General features: G+C 38.5%; 1 protein-coding gene across 3 annotated transcripts in view; it reads right to left on the reverse strand.

The window, feature by feature from the left end:
• lin28b (lin-28 homolog B) overlaps positions 1–22,861 on the reverse strand; it is a 133,026-nt gene that overhangs the window by 32,830 nt on the left and 77,335 nt on the right. For all 3 annotated transcript variants that reach the window (XM_008119963.3, XM_008119964.3, XM_008119965.2), the window contains one exon: positions 13,946–14,130. In XM_008119963.3, the coding sequence (XP_008118170.2) occupies positions 13,946–14,130 (185 nt within the window). The remainder of the gene's footprint in view (positions 1–13,945; positions 14,131–22,861) is intronic.

The following is a 22,861-nucleotide window of genomic DNA, read 5'->3' on the forward strand; positions in this document are numbered from 1 at the left end:
AAATCAAGCCCTGTTTTATGACCATTTTCTTTTTAATACACCACTCCCTACTAAGCATTTCATAGTAACCAAATCAGGCAATGTTGACTTCCCTATATTTACCAAAAACATGCTTTCAAGGCAGTATCACCAGGATTAAATTAATGGCAAAGATTTGAAGAGAGAGTGTGTGTATATATGTGAGTTTTTCTCTCCCTCCGCCTTTCTCCATATGCAAGAGGGCAGGCGCACACACTGCTTTTGTTTTAAGGGTGTTAATGATGAGCCAGATTGAGCCACCAAGTCATTCATTGTCCAAGCTTTGCATTTATTCTATAATGCCAGGGTATAGGTCCATAGGGCGTCATGAATTCTCCTCCTCTGAATATATTCTGTGAAAAGAATCAGGCTCTGCTCTGGAAGCAGCTGGCTTTTTATTTTCCTTTAATGGCTCTAAGCAGCAGGTTTTGTCCTCCCCCACTTTCTTTCCTCTTCCAAGCAGCAAACACTGATCTATCAGGGCCTCAGGTCAGAACAAGCTTTAACTGGGTCTTGTCAATCACATAATAAGCTATTCAGATACCCTCTACCATTTCCTTTATCATATATAAATCTATTCAAATATACCAAATAGTGTACCAGAAACCAAAACTATCCTGTTTAACAAACAAAATATTTGAAAGTAACAACACAGATACTTGGTTGTTGTTTTTCTGAGCAATCCAGTGCCTTTCCCCATACACGCAAAAGAGAACAACTAGCAAATCTGTTCACAATAGCCAAATTAAGACCCCGAGGGTATAAAATACTATTAATGACTTCTATTGTCAGAGATAGGCTCAATTTAGTTAAAATCCATTAAGTTATCCAATGCATTTGAAATTTTCTTATAAAATGTGGTATCTTTATTAAATTTATTTTTAACTGTAATGACAGATTTCAGTTGGATTTTCAACATTTACTTAATTTCAGAATTGACTGATTATGTTTTACTAGCCTCAGACTGGGTGAGTACAAAGTTTAGGTCACATGATCCAAATCTACAGGTGAAGTATGTCAGAATTTTTTCCCCAAAAAAGTATCTGCAACTGTTGGTTTATCTCAAGCTAAAGGAAGGAAAGTAGAAGTGAAATCAGCTTCATTTTACTTAGAATCATAGAATCATAGAGTTGGAAGAGATCTCGTGGGTCATCCAGTCCAAACCCCTGCCAAGAAGCAGGATAATCGCATTCAAAGCACCCCAACAGATGGCCATCCAGCCTCTGCTTAAAAGCCTCCAAAGAAGGAGCCTCTGCCACATTCCGGGGCAGAGAGTTCCACTGCTGAACAGCTCTCAGAGTTAGAAATTTCTTCCTAATGTTCAGGTGGGATCTCTTATCCTAAACTTGAACTTAAACTTAAATTTAAATGGGAATTTAACATGAATGTAACAATTAATGCTCCCTTGTAGTATAACTGCAATTGAACTATTTATGTCTACAGACATAAACCACTCACCAATGGTTACAAATCTATGCCAGAGGCTTTACTGTGCTTATGTCATGCAGAAAAATACAATAGTGGGTTTTGAAACAAATGGGATCCACAAGAAGAACAGCCTCAAAAAGGCAATGCAGGTCCAAAGTTCATCAATATCAGGTAACGTGTATTAGCAAGATAGCACAAGAATGAATGAATTAATGTAGCCTGTCCATTAGTCTTCCTTCATTCTGTGATTCTGCTTTTAATCACCATGACTAAGTCCTGTGGAATCCTGGAACTTGTAGTTTGGTGAAGCACTAGAGGTTTTACTCAGAGAATCATAAATGCCCCATTCTAAACTCCAAATCTCAGGATCCCATAGGATGGAATTCTTTCACTTAAGGTTTCCTGTTGTTTGTGGATATGATGTCTGACTATAAAATGCCCGTTAACCTTTCAGAACCACAAGTACTGTTGGTTTGCAATTCCCCTTACTGCCAAGCCTCATAGTGGATAATTAAAAAATTGTTGTCACTGAATAACATCTGGGGATCCAAACTGGGGAAAAACTAAAGAATATTGACCACTATGTAAAAAAAAAACATGGCTGGCCCTCTGTATCTACTAATTCTCCATCCATGGATTCAACTGACCTTTGAAGGCAACCATATGGCTGATGTGGCCCTTGATGAAAATGAGTTTGACACTCTGTAAGGGGATGAGAGATATGTGATTCTCCAGCTGCTGCTGGTTTGCAATTGCCTTCATGAGAAATCCATACCTAAGAAATTATCCACAGGTATTTTTTAATTTAATGTTTCTTCCTCCATCATTCTCTATTGCTCCATAATGCAACTAGCCATTCTGATTTTGTTACTCCCGAACCTTCTTCATTACTAGCATATCAAATGTCTGTTTCTAATACACATTTTACTTCCTGGCTTGTCTTGTTAGATAGACTATCCAAAATAGTGATATTTTCTAATCATTCTACCTGCTCTCTTGATCCCCAGAATAAGAGCTGTTTGACAGTGGCATATGCTGGCTTGGCGGATGGTGGAGTTTCTTTCTCTAGAGGATTTGAAACAGAGGCTGGATGTCCTTCTGTTGGGAGTGCTTTGACTGTCCCTACTCTGTGAGTCTATGATTCCTCTCCCTTCTCACTTCTTAATTACTGTCATTTTCCCATCTCCTTTGTATATTATCAATCTGTTCTTTTCTACTGGCTCATTTCCTTCTCAGTTTAAACATGCAACTATTTTCTGGTCTTAAGAAGCCTTCACATGAACCATCTTCTCTTTCTAATTATCACCCCGTTTCACTGCTGCCTTTCCTCTCCAAAGTTTTGGAATGTGCTGTTTATGTAAGTTGGCTAGACTTATTTTCTCGTATTTCTGTAATGGATACTTTTCAATCTGGATTTTGCCCTTTGCACTCTATGGAGACAGCTCTTATGAAGATCACAGATGATCTCCTTCAGGCCAAGTCAAAAGGCCTATATCCAGTCCTTATTCTTCTTGATCTTTCTGCAGCCTTTGACACAGTTGATCATGCTTTTTGTTGGCTTCATGACACAGGTTTTCCTGATTCAGTCTTCAGCTAGTTCACATCTTATCACTCAAGCCGATCATTCTGCTTGATGGAGCAACACCAGTATTTCACAAGACTTTTCAGTATGGCTCTTCCGCTATTGTTATTTAGTGTGTTTCAATTATGTCAAAGGGAGTACGGTATCTAATTTAAATCTTTCTTTCTAAAGTAAGCTTTTCAGTATTATAATTGTTTATATCAAAAATAACTTTGCATTGTTGAAGGCTTAATTGACACAAATGAGGGGGGCTAGCTGACTTTAGAAATATGAACTAACATTATATATTGCATCGCTGTGAAATCATATTATTACAAATATAATGGGTCCAAGTCCTGTAATATATACATTCTGCTTTTGGTTGTTGTAGTTTTGTTTTTGTTTTTTTTGTTGAGGGCGGGTGATGTTGGCCATGAATAATTGAATCTGAAGTTACAGAATCCATGAATACAGAGGGCTGACTGTGCTAGTATCCACAGCACAATCTAATTTTTCTCGAGCCCCTTCTACACTGTCATATAAAATCCAGATTATCTGCTTTGAACTGGATTATATGACAGTGTAGAAGGGGTCTCAGACTCTTCTACTTAACTCAAGGTGAGTTTGTTCTGTTTTATTGTCTTATAATTCCCTGGCTCTATACCCCCCCACTATGCATATTTATACACAGAAACACAGCGGTATTGTTCAATAAATAAGTGCATAACAAAATGGGACCCTTGGATAAGATTAATCATTTTCTTGGTGACCAATTCCAATTTAAAAGTTTTTTCTACTGCATAGTCCCAGCCTCCCATTTGCTTTTGATCTACCTAATCCATTCATAAGGCTAATACCAACACTGCTACTACCAGTATGTAGCACTTCACATATAATATTTTCAGAAATCCACACAATAGTCTTGATATGTAGATTGCTATTAAAATCAGTCCCATATTTCAAATGGCTACCTAATATATTTACAACAAAAACCTCAAGTCTTATTATTCACCTTAATAGCATATATTCCAGTAATAGCAGCCTAATATCATGGATCTACCTTACAGAATTTGTAGTTTTGTTAGGTATTTATATTCATCTCACTAAAGACTTCTTTTGTCTCTGTGAAATAATTTTAGGTGCCTCACCCAATTATAAATTCCACAAGATGGAGCCATGAGAGCTAAAATTGTGAAACTACTATAACTATGTAGGCATATTCATTGTTAAGCAATACATCTTTAACAATAGATTAGTGTATTTTACTTATTCTCCCCCCTCCCCCAACACCATCACCAAAAAACCTGTTGCAAAGTACTAGTAGGAGAATCACTAAATTCTTTTAATAATGCCAATCAGATCCCTAATTATAGGACAGATGCATATTTTTTTCAAAAAAAAAGTCTGTGCATTAAAGTAATTTTTTCTTACTTTCTTTAAACGTAAGACCAAAGCATACTTTTTCACATTCTGTGTTTTTTGAAACAGTGACAAAAAGGAAAAGTGTGTGTTTCATATATCTTCTGTCTATATTGTATTCTGATGTTGATTTGTGTGAATATATGCACAGATGCTTCTATACTCATAGTGCCTTAAATGCAACTATACAGATGGCATAAAGGACATATGTAGTTCCCATACAGATAGAATATCCTGGATATACTGCTGTGTAAAGAACTATATTACTACTTTTTTTGAAATAAATGAGCATTTCTCCCATGGAAAGCTTATTCATGGGAAGATTCCTGTGTGCACACCACTACACAGAAAATATTTGCATTAGTAAAATAGAAATAGAGAAACCTTGGTTTGATTATTGGACATTCTAGTAATTGCAGCACATGATCTCAGAAGTCACTATGAAGCCAACTCCGAGTCAGTGCTGCAGCTAATGACAGCAAGAGGTAATTGGGCAAAGAACAGTTGCAAGGCCAGATTGTATTTCATACTGCACATTGCTTCAGAAATCTTAATTGTGCTACTACTGAAATATGCAGTACGTAATGCCATACAAAATTTCTTCCATGCTAATGTTCTTTCTCATATGTTTATATATGCCAAACACAATATAATTAGCTTGTTACACTTAAACTACATTTTAAAATAAGTAAATTGTTGCAAGACTTTGATGTTTTGCAACCAAAATGCGCTGGCTAATTTTTCCATTCCAGTTCCCATTCCAGTCTTTAAACTATCTTAATCTCCTGCCCTCAGATGTTGACCTTGTAGGAACAGGGGTCATAGGTTAGGAGAGACAGACCGCAAAAGATCTGGACTATCAATTCATGCCTGAAAGATTTCTCTCCCACAAAAGAAGCCACTAAAAAGCAAATTCCAAAATCTGACAAAACAAGCTTTATTAAAAAAAAACCCAAACCCATTACTTTTAGAGAAATGAGCTAAAACAAAACTATTTTTAAAAAGTGTTCTTTTGTTTTTTTAAATGCTGACATCGAAGATACACTTTTTGCAGGCAGCAGAAGAATTTAAAATATGCTTTAATAATTTTGAAATATAATTAAAAGTTAGTTACAGAGCTCAAAATGTTTGTTCCACCCACCCACTACTGTTTACTGAGTAGTAAATTATGTGTCTTCAGAGCAATTAATCTCTAAACCCTGGCTTCCTTAAAACTGTTGGGACATAAGGCAGGATTGAAAACATGTCAGTCTTCTTGTCAAAAACAACAAAGTATAATCTATTTCAGTTTGGCTCCCTTTGAGAATTAACTAACAGCTTTCTTCAGGTCATGTGCATAAAAAGCTGTTTCTTCACAATACTGCACCACATTTTGCCTTGAAAAAAATCAAGCATAATATTGGACAGGGTCTAATGAATTTGAACAAGTATTACAAACTTCCCAGCATTTTTAATGTGTATGTATGTATGTATGTATGTATATGACAAGAAAGCAATCTGCTGTTCCAAAAACTAGCCTGAAAAAATCTACTTTTTGATTTTTCAAATTAGGAAGTATTAGTTTTGTATCCTGCATTAGCTTTAAAAAGCTCAAAGCACACTATCCTGACATTACAAGCAAGTTTGAAGTAAGGGAGGTTGATAGACAGGGGCCCACCATCCAGGCCACCCAGTGAGGAGCATACCTGAATGAGGAGCTGGAATTCAAACTCTCTTCATTCAAATACAACCTTTTATCAGATTGATTTTGTCCATAAACATCCAGTTACACATTGATGCTATTTTCACTCCCCAAATCTAACACATAGCTTGAGGCCAGGAACATGATTGAAAGGTAATCCTTAAGAGACTTGCAAACAACCATGACAGGGCAATGTGTATGAACACACACAAAAATTCATGCATTTGTTTTTTGTGAATTATTTTATAGAAAGGCAAAATGTTTCATGGGTTTCATTAGTAAAGGATCACGGTTAAACTAACTATTTCTGATGTTTTAGGTTTTCCAAACCACTGTGCCATTCTCTGCTGTGCAATAATTTGGTTCACAAAACATAATAGATGAGGATAGCAAACAGAGGTACTTCTTGCTTTGTATCCCAATTAGATAAGTATTATTAATTAAATCTACAAGCCTCTCTCCTGGTTTCAGCCAAATAATGTCTCCTTATAGTTTTCTTAGGAACCCCGGTGGCAAAGTGTGTTAAAGCACTGAACTGCTGAACGTGCAGACCGAAAGGTCCCAGGTTCAAATCCCAGGAGAGGAATGAGCACCTGCTGTTAGCCCCAGCTCCTGCCAACCTAGCAGTTCGAAATCATGCAAATGTGAGTAGATGAATAGGTACTGCTCCAGCGGGAAGGCAACGGCGCTCCATGCAGTCATGCCGGCCACATGACCTTGGAGGTATCTACGGACAACGCCGGCTCTTCGGCTTAGAAATGGAGATGAGCACCAACCCCCAGAGTCAGACATGACTGGACTTAACGTCAGAGGAAAACTTTTACCTTTATAGCCTTCTTAAGACAATGGGCTGTACCCCTCTACTCGCTGTTACTCAGTCTCCTCTTTCTCATTTAGGAACCACATATACACTCCATGGGCATTTTGAATTTTCCCAACTTGGGACTACTCAAAATAACAGAATTTTTGCAACTGACAAGGAGGTGTGACCACTGCATATAATATAGTATTATCAAATAAATTTCACAAACTCCTTTAAATGACCACAAAGTATTTTTGACAAAATAAATAAATGTAGTACTGTATTTCTTAATAATATCAAACTTTCAGCATATGCGTAATTTAACTTTCATGCATCAATTAAATATAATGATATATCACAGAAGAAATCAAAGCAGCCCAGTTAACTTTGATGTAAAGGGTACTGCAACATTAATCGCAGACAATGAAATGAGAGAAGTCTGTGGTTTGCCATTGTTTGCCAACCTGCCTGAACTAAAGTAAATTGATCAGCATTTAAACTGTCCAAGAGCTAAAGTGTAAAAACGAATTCCAGTCCCTTCTAAGCCACAGAATGCAATTCCTTTGCGAAACTAATGCAGTTTAAACCACCTCTTACACCTTATGATAAATGCAGTACTTGAAAATAGCGTCATGGTCTAAGAACTCAAACTAAAATTAAAAACCAATGCAGATCAAAGACATCAAACTGCTTAAGTCATGCCTATTTTTCATCGTAGGCCTTCTTGGCCAGGTCTCTCTCCCAGAAAAGCTAGATTTTTTTGTTTGGAAACTTGCTGAGCACTACCTCGTTTGGCCATTCCTGAGCCCTTCCTTCCTTCCTTCCTTCCTTCCTTCCTTCCTTCCTTCCTTCCTTCCTTCCTTCCTTCCTTCCTTCCATACTATTTCTTTCACAAGAATGGTCTTCCCGGAAAACGTCTGCAAGGTCACATTACCTACTTTTTTGCTATCTTTTTATCAATACTCACTGTGTCATTAATATTCCATAGGAGCATGCATTAAACTATAAATGTAGTGATTAGACATTCCAGTAAACTCAAGGCCCATCTTTTTTCTTGGCATTAAGGCACGTTAACTTCAACCCATTACCCACCATCAATGGATGCTAGTTACTCTAAATGTCAGGGCTGTTTTTTTCAGTACTAGCAAATCAAATGCTTGCCTAGCACTCCAGGCAGCTAACAGCAATTAAAAGCAATGAAATACCCCGCAATAGATAATATAACATAGCATAAAAATTAAGAAGGATATTCCTCCTTAATTACGAAGGTCTTGTTATAAGATTAAACATAAACCAAAAGACTCTAAGGTACAGAATTCTAGAGTTTCTGGACAGGTTCTAAGACAGTGGTTCTCAGCCTTCCTAATGCCGCAACCCCTTAATACAGTTCCTCATAACTGTAATTTTGCTACTGTTATGAATCATAATGTAAATATTTGATATAGAATCATAGAATAGTAGAGTTGGAAGAGACCTCATGGACCATCATCCAACCCTCTGCCAAGAAGCAGGAAATCGCATTCAAAGCACCCCCGACAGATGGCCATCCTGCCTCTGCTTAAAAGCCTCCAAAGAAGGAGCCTCCACCACAGTCCGGGGGAGAGAGTTCCACTGCCGAACAGCTCTCACTGTGAGGAAGTTCTTCCTGATGTTCAGGTAGAATCTCCTTTCCTGTAGTTTGAAGCCATTGTTCCACTGCGTCCTAGTCTCCAGGGCAGCAGAAAACAAGCTTGCTCCCTCCTCCCTATAATTTCCTCTCATGTATTTGTACATGGCTATCATTTCTCTTCTTAGCCTTCTCTTCTGCAGGCTAAACATGCCCAGTTCTTTAAGCCGCTCCTCGTAGGGCTTGTTCTCCAGACCTTTGATCATTTTAGTTGCCCTCCTCTGGACACTTTCCAGCTTGTCAACATCTCTCTTCAACTACGGTGCCCAGAATATGCAGGATGTATTGTCATTCACTGGACCAAATACCCAATACACCCAAATTTGAATACTGTGAAGTTGGGGGGGGGGTTGATTTTGTCATTTCGGAGTTGTAGTTGCTCAGATTTATAGTAAATCTACAATCAAAGAGCATTCTGAACTCCGCCAACAATAGAATTGAACCACACTTGGCACACAGAACTTCCATGACCAACAGAAAATACTGGAAAGGTTTGGTGGGCATTGACCTTGAGTTTTGGAGTTGTAGTTCACCTACATCCAGAGAGCACTGCTGACTCAACCAACGATGGATCTGGACCAAAATTGGCACAAATACTCAATATGCCAAAATGTGAACACTGGTGGAGTTTGGGAAAAATAGATATTGACATTTGGGAGTTGTATTTGCTGGGATTTATAGTTCACCTACAATCAAAGAGCTCCATGAACACCACCAATGATAGAATTGGGCCAAACTTCCCATGCAGAACCCCCATGAACAACAGAAAATACTGGAGGGATTTGAGAGGAATTGACAGTGATTTAGGGGAAATGTAGTTCACCTACCTCCAGAGAGTACTGTGAATTAATATGCGGTTTTTGGCAACCCCTCTGACACCTCCTCATGACCCTCCTAGGGGTCCTGACCACCAGGTTGAGAAACACTGCTCTAAGAAACCTCTTCATATAAACTATATTCATATACTACATTGTATACTTAGAACCACTGCAAGTTGCTATTAAAATTGGAATTGGGCAATCTGTGGCTCTCTATCTAATATCATATGGTTCTTGGCCTAAGCTCCAAAGACTTCTACTAGGTCTCAGTTCAAATGGAAGAGGCATCTGCACTTCTCCATCAGAGAGAGAAGAAAGAAAATGCCATTCTGTTCACCAGTGTTCTGTAATGAGCTTCCAAGTTTCGCAAAAGCATAAAGGTAAAGGTTTCCCCTGACGTTAAGTCGAGTCGTGATCGACTCTGGGGGTTGGTGCTCATCTCCATTTCTAAGCCGAAGAGCTGGCATTGTCCATAGACATTTCCAGGCCATGTGGCCACATGACTGCATGGAACACCATTGCCTTCCTGCCGGAGCGGTACCTATTCATCTACTCACATTTGCATGTTTTCGAACTGCTAGGTTGGCAGGAGCTGGGGCTAACAGCAGGGGCTCATTCCGCTCCTGGGATTTGAACCTGGCACCTTTCGGTCCGCAAGTTCAGCAGCTCAGCGCTTTAACACACTGTGCCATCAGGGGCAAAAGCATAAACTGGTGAAAAACATGCAAGTTTTAGTCATTGTGTGGGGGAAAAAAACTCTTCCCGCTTTGGAGACCAAAGGATTGAAAACATGGGTATTCCACAACAAGGTCATATTCCTCTTAAGCAAGTTTTTCATGCAGATAGTTTATAAATACGAAAATTCAAATAATACAAACAAGCAAACACTAAAGTGTGAAAGTATTACCGTATATGCTCAAGTATAAGCCGACCCAACCAAATATAAGCCAAGGCACCTAATTTTACCACAAAAACTGGGAAAACTTATTGACTCGAGTATAAGATGAGGGTGGGAAATGCGGCAGCTACAGGTCAAATTCAAAAATAAAAATAGATATTAATAAAATTGCATTATTTGAGGCATCAGTAGGTTTAATGTTTTTGAATATTTATATAAAACTGTAATTTAAGATAATAATAGGACTTTAATAAGATAAGACTGTCCAACTCTGAATACCTATATACTCAAGTATAAGCCGACCTGAATAGAAACCGTCCAGGACCCTCACTCGAGTATAAGCCGAGGGGAGCATTTTCAGCCCTTAAAAAAGGGCTGAAAAATAAGGCTTATACTTGAGTATATACTGTACTCATGATAAAATCTAGACATATATTGACTATGTTCAACCTGAGAGGGGTATAATCTGGTTACATTGAGAAAATGATGAAGAATGGGAGAACTCGAATTTAGACCTATGATCCTTATTATTTTCTAGGAGCAGCCTCTACTGGAAACAACAGAACTTCCTTTTGAATATTCTGGCAAACCTTTTAGAGATGGAGCACCCAAACCATGGTGGGGGGGGGGGGGGAGGTTTAGGTACTCCGTCTATAAGATGGAAGTGGGGAGCGAGGAAAGGGAATGGGCAAACGACTGAATGAGTAAGCAGGAGGGATTGGCAAGCAGAGGCAGAATGGCAAATGGGGACAGTTAGTGAGCGAGTGAGTAAAAGCGGTAGGCAAACAAGCGAGCAAGGGCGGGATGGCAAGCAGGACGGGCAGGCAAATGGGTGAATGGGCAGATGATGGCACAAGAGGGGGCATTGCGTGCCCTTCTGGCACACATACCATAGGTTCACCACCACTCTTACCCATTATTGTTTTTCTGCCCAATTGAAATAATTTAAAATGTTTTTTTTGGCATTGTAGATGATCTTAAAAGCTGAAGTGGAGCTTTTATTCAATGTAATGGTTTGTTGAGAACAAAAATGATTTAAATGATACCATTTTGGTCACACACTAAAAGCAAATTATTCAGCACATTTTTACATTCAGATTGATGATTCCTGAGCAGAGCTTAATTTTCAAGAGCAAAATGGCTGTCACTGTGGGCAGTGAACCACAGCTCTGGAAGCCAATAGAGGGTAGAACTATTTTATATTTCTTTTCCGTTGCTCCCTCTAATATCTATCCTCTAGACTACACCACTTCCTTATGACCCTGTTCGCTATGGTTTTTATTCTTATGTCTTTCTCACCCCGAGTTTTAACTTAATGTTCATGTGGTCCGCCCTTGTTTTTATTGTTTCCTTGATTTGTATTGTAATGGATATTATTATTTATTGTACTGTTCACTGTGTTGTGATGTGTTGTTCTTTTATATGCTGTTTATATTGTATTGTTCTGGGCATGGCCCCATGTAAGCCGCCCCGAGTCCCCGTTGGGGAGATGGTGGTGGGGTATAAATAAAGTTTTATTATTATTATTATTATTATTATTATTATTATTATTATTATTATTGAAGACAGTCCATTAATTTAGAGGTGCGGTTCTCAAAGTGTGCTCCGCAGAGTCCTTGGGGCTCTGTGAGAAATACTGAGGGGCTCCGCAGTTCCCTCCTCACCCCTAAAGCTTTCTCTCCTCTTCCCTGCTCCTCTCCCTCCCTGCCTCTCTTGCCATCAAAGGCCTTTTTTCCTCATCTCCCTTGCTGCCGAGATCCTTTCCCCCTTGTGTCCCTTGCTTCTAAAACCCTATTTCCCGCCCACCACTCAGGGGCTGCTTTGATTGTGCTTTTCCTGCATGGCAGAAGGGGGATGAACTGGATGACCCCTGGGGTTGCTCCTATTAATACTACTACTACTACTACTACTACTACTACTACAAAGGCCAGGTGGCCATCTGTTGGGGGGTGCTTTGATTGTGCTTTTCCTGCATGGCAGAAGGGGTTGGCCTGGATGGCCCCTGGGGTCTTATTTTGGACTGGATGGCCCCTGGGGTATCTACTGAGCTACTCAATTTTCATGTTTTTGAACTGCTAGGTTGGCACAAGCTGGGGCTAACAGCGGGAGCTCACCTCGCTCACCAGATTCGAACCACTGACCTTTCAGTTGGTATGTTCAGCAGCTCAGTGGTTTAATCTACTGCACCACCGGGGGCTCTAATATAATATATAATATATTAATATTTATTGGGGCTTCACAAGAAGCTTTTGCTTTAAAAAGGGCTCTGCGGCTGAAAACTTTTTAGAACCCCTGATTTAGAGATACACGTTAATAGTAGATTTTCTTTATCTATAGCCTCTGACTTAATTCTTTTCCTCTTGTATGTGTTCACAGATATCCCATTGTCTGAAGATTTGCTGCTACTTGATGCTGAATGAAAATGTGTAAAGGATTGTGGTAGTTGTATCCAGTAGACCTGGAAGGTCATAATGTTCATAGTCTTGTCCATCAGAGAAGTTTAGCAAACCCAACCACACACACACACACACACACATATATATATATATAGGATAGTCTTCAAATCAATCTCCTCTCTCACTATATTTCTGGTAGGGTTCCTCTCAATATCTCAAAGTAATCCTAGATCATATTCAGGGTTTTAAATCTTTTCTTACATAACATGAAGAATTGTACACTCAAATAAGCAAGTAAAACTTGTTGGCTTCCATGTCTAAAACAAAATGACTTCTGTATGGAAAAGTGGAAATACTTCAAAACTCCAGACATGTTGTGCCAGGACACAATATTTCAGACTTCTACAATAATGGGAAATTGCGAAGTCCCTGTTACAGTCACCACAACAATACAAATAAATAGAAACACAAGTTTATTCCTTATCCAAAATTCTTAGGTCCAGAAGCATTTGGGGTGGTCTATTTTTTAAAAATCCATGCATTTCCATATAATACAAAATTAGGTATCTCTGATATGAAACTCAGGTCTAAAGATTAAAGTCCTTTATGTTTCATATACACCATATATGCATAGTCTGAAGGTGATTTTATGTAGTATTTTAAAATCATTATATGTATGAAACAAAGCTTGTGTTTCATGAACCCTCAGAAAGCAAACCTGTCATTATCTCAATCACCCATACAGAATTTGAATTTCATAGTGTTTCAGTTTGAAATTCTGGATAAGGGATGCTCGATCTGTACCTCATCAAGGAAAATATACAACCAATGTTTTGAACTGCATATGCCACACACTATATTCCCTTCACATGCATACAAAAGCAGGACAAGAAATTGCTATGTGAAAACTACATTTAAATATAAGAGAGGATATACAGTACTTAGAATCCATTTTCTGTACCAGAAAAAACCCAGAAACATTATCTGCAAGAAAAGTGTGCTTCTGAACAGAAAAATGCTACTTTTCAGTACAAAAACACCAGCATCATCTGTTATTAAACAGGAGTAATCTGAGCTCAGGAAACATTTAACTTCAGAAAATCCACTAGTATTTTAAATGTTAAGTAATTCACAAATCATAAACGTATACGAATTTGTCAGAGTCTGCAGAGTTGCCATTCTTTACACAATTTTAACCTCCATGTAAAAAAATTCAGAAAAAAATGCATAAATTGAAAAAAGATAGTAAATGAATTACCTATCTCCCTTTGGCTTTCTTTTCTGTACTGTTTTTCCTTTGGGTCGTCTCTCACTTCCTAAACAAGGAATCCCACCTGGACCTGTTACCCGTATTGATTCAAGGCCTTTGGAAGATTTCTTAAATGTAAATTCCACTGGTTCTCCTTCTTTTAGGCTTCTAAATCCTTCCATGTAAAGCTTGCTCTGCAAACAGGAAAAATATTCTTAGTTACCATAGACTTAAAAAAGAAAGAAATTTTCTTGAAGCCTGTCAAAAACAAAAGCACAAGACAGGATTATATTTGCAATCCTGTTACATAGTTCCCCTAGAGCACAGAATTAGTGTGGGATTTCCTAAATAAAATCCAGCTAAGTAACTTGGGACTTACTGCTCCATTTTGGAACGGATTTATTTGACTTCTAAATGCCCACAACTGAGTGTCTATAAGAAACACTGTGCCATTGCACATGGAGTGCACTTTGATGCCAAAATATATAAGCAAAACCTACGGACTTGTGAGCAGCTTAGCTTGTGCATAGCAGAATAACATGTAAACCTCTGAATTAGATGCTATAGAACTAATAATTTATATCAATAAATGACTCTTTAATTCTTTTCCATTCCTAGTTTATTTACATGGGCATTTCAAACAAAAGGAATTGACAATATTACCACTGTTCTCTTATTGGTTTTTATGTCAGAGCTTTCCAAACTGTTGGGTTTGTGTGTCACATGAATTTAGCAAAATACCTCTGAGTCTATGTGAAATAAGCAATAACTAATCTTTTTTTAAAATATATAAATGAAAGGCTTTTATCTATATATATAAAAAAGAGTGATGGAATCCTGGTGACCACCAAAACAACAAAACTAAGCACCCCACAACCTCGAAAATTGACAACACAACCCATCATCCATGCCTCCAGGTTGATACAACAAAAAGAAAAGAAAAATAAAGTCCTAATTAGAGGGAGAGGAATAATTGTTTTTATCTAATTGCTGCCAGTTAGAAGGCTAAGCTCCACACACTTGGTCTCCTAGCAACCCACTCACCCAGGGGACAGGCAGAGTTAGGCCTCACTTAGGCCTCTTCCACACTGCATATAAAATACAGATTATCAGATTTTAACTGGATTAGATGGCAGTGTAGACTCAAGGCCCTTCCACACAGCTATATAACCCATATAACCTTATATTATCTGCTTTAACTGGATTATCTGGATTCCACACCTTTACCCTTTACCTTAACTACCACCAATTCCTCAATACTTTATTTCCCATAATACCATACTTCACCACAGCAACGCGTGGCCGGGCACAGCTAGTGATATATATAGTGTGCCTGTACATTTCCTTGTTACAATTTATGTATTTATCTGTTTCTCTACATTGGGTTGATTTAAACCAGGCATGGGCAAACTTTTTTGCCTTGGGGCTGCATTGTGAGGCCGGATAGGAGGTCCAAGCTGGGAGGGAGGGGGGCCGTTCATACGCTGGGCAGGAAGGGCCCATGAAAAGTAGGGCCCAGGAGAGGGCTGGGCCAGGTGGGGGCAGGGCAGGGCCTGGGCCATCCTCAGGTTGTCCTCCCAGCATTAAGATGGGGCTGCATGCCCCATTCTTATACCAGAAGGAAGACAGGACACACAGCAACTGCCCCGATCCTCCTCCCCGATCTTCGGGCTGTCCTCTTGGCATTAGGTACTTACATATCATACAAAAAAAGGAGGCTGAGACAGGTGGCAGCTGAGAGTGCTCCAGAGGGCTCTCAGCTGCCACATGGCTTCCTTGATCTGTCCTCCCAACATAAGGATGGGGCCGCTCGCACCATCCTTATGCTGGGAGGAGGGCGAGATACATGGTGGTTGAGAGTGCTCCAGAGGGTTCTCACTTGCTGTGTGCCTTCTTCCCTCATTTATTTTGGCATAAGGACATGACAGACTACTGTGTCCTTATGCCAAGAGGTTAAGGAAAATGAAGAGGGCCTGAGGTAAACACCTGGGGAGCCACATCTGGCCCATGGGCCTTAGTTTTCCCATGCCTGATTTAAACTCTGGTTTGCTAGTAAAACTGAATTACTGTGTAAAGAAATGATTCATGTCTACAATATGAAAGGTCAGCATGTCACCAACATGAAATGTTTGGAAAGCTCAGTTTTAAGTTATACCATTCCATCATGTTTACAGGGTTACTAGATATAGATTTTAAGTTGGGAGCTCCAAGATTTTAATGGATTTCAAGGCTTTATAGATCACGTTAGGAACCTGTCAGTTTAAAAAATAGTTATAAAATGGTAACACATGTACAGATTCAAATCATTTGCATTTAAAAATATTGGCCCAGAAACTTCTGGTCAATTCTAAAATATTTGGTTGTTGTTGTGTGTGTTTGTTTTTATAAAGCATATCAGAGAAAAGTTGCATAAGCTTTCAACTAAATCTATCTTCTATACTTACATGTCAACTTCTGGGGTTTGATTCAAAAGCTTTTTCATAAGAAAGATACATGGGGGAAGGGGGAACAATAATTTTCCAAAGTAGAAGAACTACCATATGTTAACTAAAGGAAAATGTTGGAAGAATCCTTTGAGAAGAATAATCGCATTAATAATAGCCTTTAGGAAAACCATTTTGGTACTATGAAGCCTATATAGATTGTGGTCCATACAGTAAATGGTTTAAAGGCCAATTAGAGCTATGACCTGAAAACAGCATCACTAATGTTCCTCTGGGGTTTCATTTTTACTCTCAATTCTGTTACTTGTTCGAGAAGACTAAAATTGCGCATTGTGCCTAGCGAGAGTGGGTGCTTCAGATTCTGACTTAAATTCACAAAAGGAAGGAAACTCGAAGTTGGGCTCATTATGGATGGCTATTCTCCTCTTGATATGCGTGTGTCACTCCTATTAGCATGGGCACATGGGAGGGAGAAAAGGCCCCTATAATGAGCCTTAATTCAGAATTTCCTCTCTTTTGTGGGCTTCCAGTTAGGGTCTAAACACCTGCTGATGCAGCATGGAAAGCTCAGAAGAAAAACACACACATTTTGCTTTGAGAGATTCTACTTACACTCAGTCTCTCAGTTTCCTTACTTTTAATTTAATTATCTGGAAGCATAACACGGCCATTAAATCAGCGTGCTCAACAACTTTACAGCCAAAACGTGTATCAACTAATTTTAAATATAAAAGCTAATCACTAGTGCTTGCTCATATTTTATACTTGTCAAGGTTGTTTTTGCACTCCAGAGCTATCCCCCCTTCCTTTGTCTGTGTCTACAACAAGCAAAACAACATGTGAGTCAAACTATGACATCTTCTGTGGTCCCCAAAATATATTGTAGAGCAACTGGATGTTAAAGTCATTGCTTGGGTTGAGATCTGCTACTTTCAGAAATGCCTATTGAATTACTTCTCTGAATGGTTATCATAATATATTCACACTCCCCGCATCCCAAAGGATTGAGATGTTTTCAAACAAACAAGCGAAGTGTAACTGTCAGAATGGAAAGTGAACTTATGAATCTACAAAGCTTTGGAATGGAAATGCGATTTCTCTGGCCAACACAGAAGGATTTTCTTAAAGCAGTGAAACCATTTCTTAACTATTTCTTGCCTTTAAAAATCCTCTGAAATTCACAGGGTCACCATAAGTTGAAAGACAACTTACACGCACAGTGAACCACCAAACAATTTGCATCAGAAGAACTATATTTATGGATCACTTTACAAGGAACACTGCTCAGTTTACCACACACAACTCAAGAAAGCATTGAATTGTTTTGATATTTAAAAGCAGAATCCTACTTGTTCTAACTCTGTCAATAAATTAGATTTCCAAGCCAGCCTGTCATGTCCTGTCCTAAACCAAGGCTAAATCAACTACTTCTTGTATAAAAGAAACATGCAAATATTTTGCAACAGAAATGGCAAAATGTCATTTGCTCCACTTGTATACCTTCTATAGCAAATACCTATTCACAGGATTAACAAGAGAAACTGCTTGTGCATATGGCCACATTATCGGGTGCATATGTAACAGCTGGGATTTTGCTCTTTCTTTAAAGTCCTCTCGACAAAGATTCGAGCCTATTAAAGCCCTCTTAGGTCTGCATAAAGCTAATAAATTACTTGGGAGCCTAAAGTGCCACCAAATTATATAGGTCAGCATATTTACTTAAAAATGTAGAACAAGTTAAACTTACTTTCAATTATTATCATGGGAAATTAGTTTTTAATTAAAATTATTTGCTCTGTAACTAGCTGTATTTTAAAGGCATGCTTTCACGAGCTATTAAATAATATTTTAATGGCTATGTAAACACAATTTGCATTGCATTATAAGTTTATTATTGCCTGTTCAGCCTAATCATCTATTGTTTTATCATTAAAAAATGAAGAAAAGCTCACAAGTGAAAGTTCCGGAGAAGTCCAGGTAAAGTACAAATATATAACCTACTATCTCCTTCAACATTGAGAGTGATGATCACAGCCAAAGCAAATTTTACTAATGATGCATTTAGCTTTGAGGAAATGATTTTGAAGAAACCTTGCCTTGTATGTTTGGCTCTTTCAGCAATGTAACTAGATTAGCAGTACAAACACACCACATCTTGAAAAAAAAACCAGGAACAAAGTAATTAGACTTTGCTGACTCTCTGGAAAAAATACTATTTAAACATGTAACAAGTATCAGAACACTGGAAATTTATAATAGTCACTACCTCACTATTTGAAACCAATCTAAATTCCAGAAGTAGATCAGCATCATCAGTGGTTCTCAATCTGTGATGTTCTCAACCCCAGATGTTTTGGCCTTAAACTCCCAGAAATCCTAACAGCTGGTAAACTGGCTGGGATTTCTGGGAGTTGTAGGTCATAACACCTGGGGACCCACAAGTTGAGAACCACTGATTTATACAGACTTGGGAGCTCTCCAGATCAAATCAAGAGACCTCCAAAGCAGATCAAACCTAAACCTACATGCTCTTTAAAATGGATACATAGCTTGTACCTACATATGCCAAAATAATCTGGAGTGCTGTATTCTGGAGCTGCCTGAAATACAGCATGGAAAAGCCCGTTTTGAGTTCAGCTGGGCAGACTGTGCACTTGGGCTGCTGCCACTGATTTGCTGGCTAAACCCAGCTCCCTGGCAGATCTTTGCGAGAGATGTCCCTTTTGATGTCACGCCATGTGTGTGATCAGGAGAAGCACTGTTTCCAACAAGGCTCTGCCAGGAGCTGCTTTTAGCTGGCATCACAGCAGTGGGTATATACACATGTGTGTGAGGATTTGTAAAAAGGCACCATGATATAATGGGTTGTCTGGCAAGGCATGTGTCAACAGCTGGTTGGCTGTGCCAGCCAGGAGCCAGAATTCCGATTGGCTACTGTCTTTAGCTTGGTGCTGAGACAAATGGTTTTAACTGCCACTTTTACCTCGGAGAATGAAGAGGGGGCTGACTGGAAATAGTCAGGAAAGGAAATGGCTGCCAACTCTCCAAAACCTGATTATTTATAAGGCAAATGAGGCAGATTTAAAGACTGTTTAAAGGAACTATTTATCCCCTATGTTCTCTGTGTGAATTCTGACAGACTGCTGTATATATTGTTGCTTTGTCTGATCTTTTGAATTGAAGTAAAGATACTGTTACTTTTTACACAAGCCTGAGTGACCACAAATACACCAGGGTAGACTATTGCAATGTATTCCAATTAGACTATTGCAATGTGTTCTATATGGGGCAAATTATAGGCTTGCCTCTCCCACTAGCAGTTGCCTTCACTAATACCATTTTTGGAGTCTAAGATGCATACTAATTTCAGTATAATAGAAAAAGCTCTATTTGTATATACTAAAAAGCACCTATGATTCTAAGATACACCCCGTTTCTCGAGACACATGGGGGGGGGGGGGGAGAATGTCTTACAATCAAAGAAATACAGCAAATTAAAAAGCTACTCTCATTTTACTATATTTGAATAATGTGCTTCTACGAAATACAGTAGTAACCAATACAACAAATTGTCAAGCATTCATTTAATTGATGTTCCTTTCTATTTGGTTCTGGGATACATCAATTAATTGCATTATCATCTGAGTTCTAACACTGACCCATTTAAATGGACGTACACCCAGTAATACTGAGCTTCAGATCCTGCTATAAGGAGATGTTAATGAACATGGTTAGGTGGATAATTTGATGATTTTTTTAGACATTAATTGTCCTATCTATCTATTCACACACACACACTGAAAATTACAAAGGGCTAGTAACTTAGGATCCATATTATCATGTACATGCAACATAGTATTTGCGGATGCATCTTAAAGTAGACATATACACACACAGGAACCCCTATGTACCTGAGATCATTTTCCTCATCATCTGAATAAGGCTTTTTGTGAGCTATAAAGAGCTATTTCAAAAACTTTACAGCATGAACAGAAGCTCCAATGAATTTATGCAGGATAATAACTATCATAAACTGGTATTTTAAAAGGCTGAAAGATGCATGTTCATTTAAAAGGTAATGATAGATATCTCGCCTCCCTTTTCTTTCTTATCCATAAACTGATGTCAAAGGTTTATTCCAAGTGTACAAAGGCAAACAGAATCCACCATCCCCTTGCAGAAAATGGGTAAGAGTTTTATCTTCATCTATATGAACAAGATCCAGACATACAAAACCTTTTCAAAAGTAAGAGAATAAACACTTTACAAAAACAACAGATGAAGTTCCACAATGGGTTCTACGTATTCAACCAAAAAGAGCCCAAAATTTAACCACAGGCAATGGTGAACCATGGATAGCATTCATGTTTATAGAAGCAGCTTAGAACACATCTTCCACTGATTCATATAAGCCTAGCCACCAAAATAATAAGCTGTATGTATTTTGTTATAATACTATGGGAGAATTTTTTTTATTAATTTTTATTAGTAAAAGTGGAAAACAAAAAATAGAGTAACATGTATCCATATACAGCCGCAGAAGAAAAAGGAAGAAAAGAAGTAAAATAAATAAATAAATAAATAAATAAATAAAAATACAGACAGGTATAACAATTTGCACTGTAGTGTCGCTAAACTAATGGATGAACACAGATTTGCTATACCATTGTTGTACCTTAACTTATCCTTGTCCCCCTTGCCCCTCACCCGTGAACCCGACCCCCTAGACCTCCGATACCCCTCAGTAAGTATCACGTAACTGACCGTCAACTACCCCTGTATCTTCTTTCGCTAAATCCCCTTTATGGCTGTCATCAAATCTACCTTTGTCTTCTTTTCCAAATACCCAAGTGCCAGCCTCCATTTATTTGCAAACTCCTCATTATTTCCTCCTCTGTTACTATTTGTCAGCTTGGCCATTTGGATATATCCCCCCAGTTTATCTCTCCAGTCTCTAATACTTAGCTCTTCTTCCCCCTTCCATGTTTTTGCGATTAATAGTCTTGCCGCAACAAAACAATATTGGCAAATTTCTTCATCTCCTGCGCTAATACGCCTTCTAAATAAACCTAATAAGCATGTCTCGGGGTTCTTCTTGACCTTATTGGTAATCATATTATTTGTTTCTTTCACCACTTTTATCCAGAATTCTTGAACTATATTACAGGTCCACCATAAGTGGAAAAATGTTCCTTTTACTTTCTTGCATCTCCAACAGGCCCCTCTTTCTGTTTTCTCTATTTTCGCCAGAAGCTCTGGAGTTATGTATGTTCTATAGAACATTTTAAACATATTCTCTCTAATTGAGCCGGCCAGAGAGAATTTAAACCCCTTTTTCCAGAGATATTCCCATTCTTCCAGGTCTATGTTTCTACCAAAGTCTCTGGCCCAAGAGATCATAACGGTTTTTATTTGGTTGTCTGCAAGGTTGTAGTCTAGAATAAATTTATAAAGCCTTGAGAGTAAGCCTTTGTTGCCTCTGTCTAAGATACATTCTAACTCGGATTTTTTGGATGCAAATCCCGCCGCCGCATCCTTTCTAAATCTATCATGCAGTTGGTAAAAACTGAACCAGTCTTTTAACCCTAATTCTTCTCTGCCCTTAAGTGCCCATTGCCCTCTTTCTTTAACTAAATATTCCTCATAAGTTCCTACTTCATTACATGTAGCTGGTCTCAAGACTGCTTCAAGTGGGCGCAGCCACAGAGGGGTTTTGGGCTCTATCCCCTTCTTGTATCTTTTCCACGTTGTTAAGAGACTGGATCTTATAATATGCCTTTTAAATTCTTTATTCACCTTGTCCTTTTCATCCCATAGATAAGCATGCCAGCCATATCTTAAATTGTGTCCCTCTAAATTAAGTAATTTTTTGTTGTCCAATTTAATCCAGTCCTTTAGCCAGCTAAAGTTAGCAGCTTCATAGTAGTATCTGAGATCTGGGAGTGCCAGGCCCCCTCTGTCCTTCACGTCAATAAGATTCCTATAGGCAATTCTAGCTTTTTTTCCCATTCCAAATGAATTTAACCAAATCTTTCTTCCAGTTTTCAAACACCTTTACCCCCTTGATAATTGGTAAATTTTGAAACATAAACAGCATTTTGGGTAGCACCATCATTTTAATCACAGCAATCCTCCCTAGCCAGGTAAGTTGGAGTCTTTGCCAATTTTCAAGGTCTCCTTTTATCTCCTTCCACGTTTTGTCATAGTTATTTTGGTAGAGTTTGCTGTTTTTGTTAGTTAACCATAGTCCAAGATATTTTACTCTTGGCACTACCTTGCAGTTAGACAATTTCTCTAGGTCAGCCGTATCACAATTGGATAAATTTTTGGTTAGAAAAACCGATTTCTCCTTATTGATTTTGAAGCCCGACACCATGCTAAATTTGTTAATAACCTCAAATAATGTGCATGTACTTTTTAATGGTTCCCTTAAAAAGCAGACCAAATCGTCTGCAAAAGCCTTCCCTTTAAATTCGTGTCC

The sequence above is a fragment of the Anolis carolinensis genome, chromosome 1, assembly GCF_035594765.1.
Source record: "Anolis carolinensis isolate JA03-04 chromosome 1, rAnoCar3.1.pri, whole genome shotgun sequence".
NCBI classification, from domain to species: domain Eukaryota; kingdom Metazoa; phylum Chordata; class Lepidosauria; order Squamata; family Dactyloidae; genus Anolis; species Anolis carolinensis.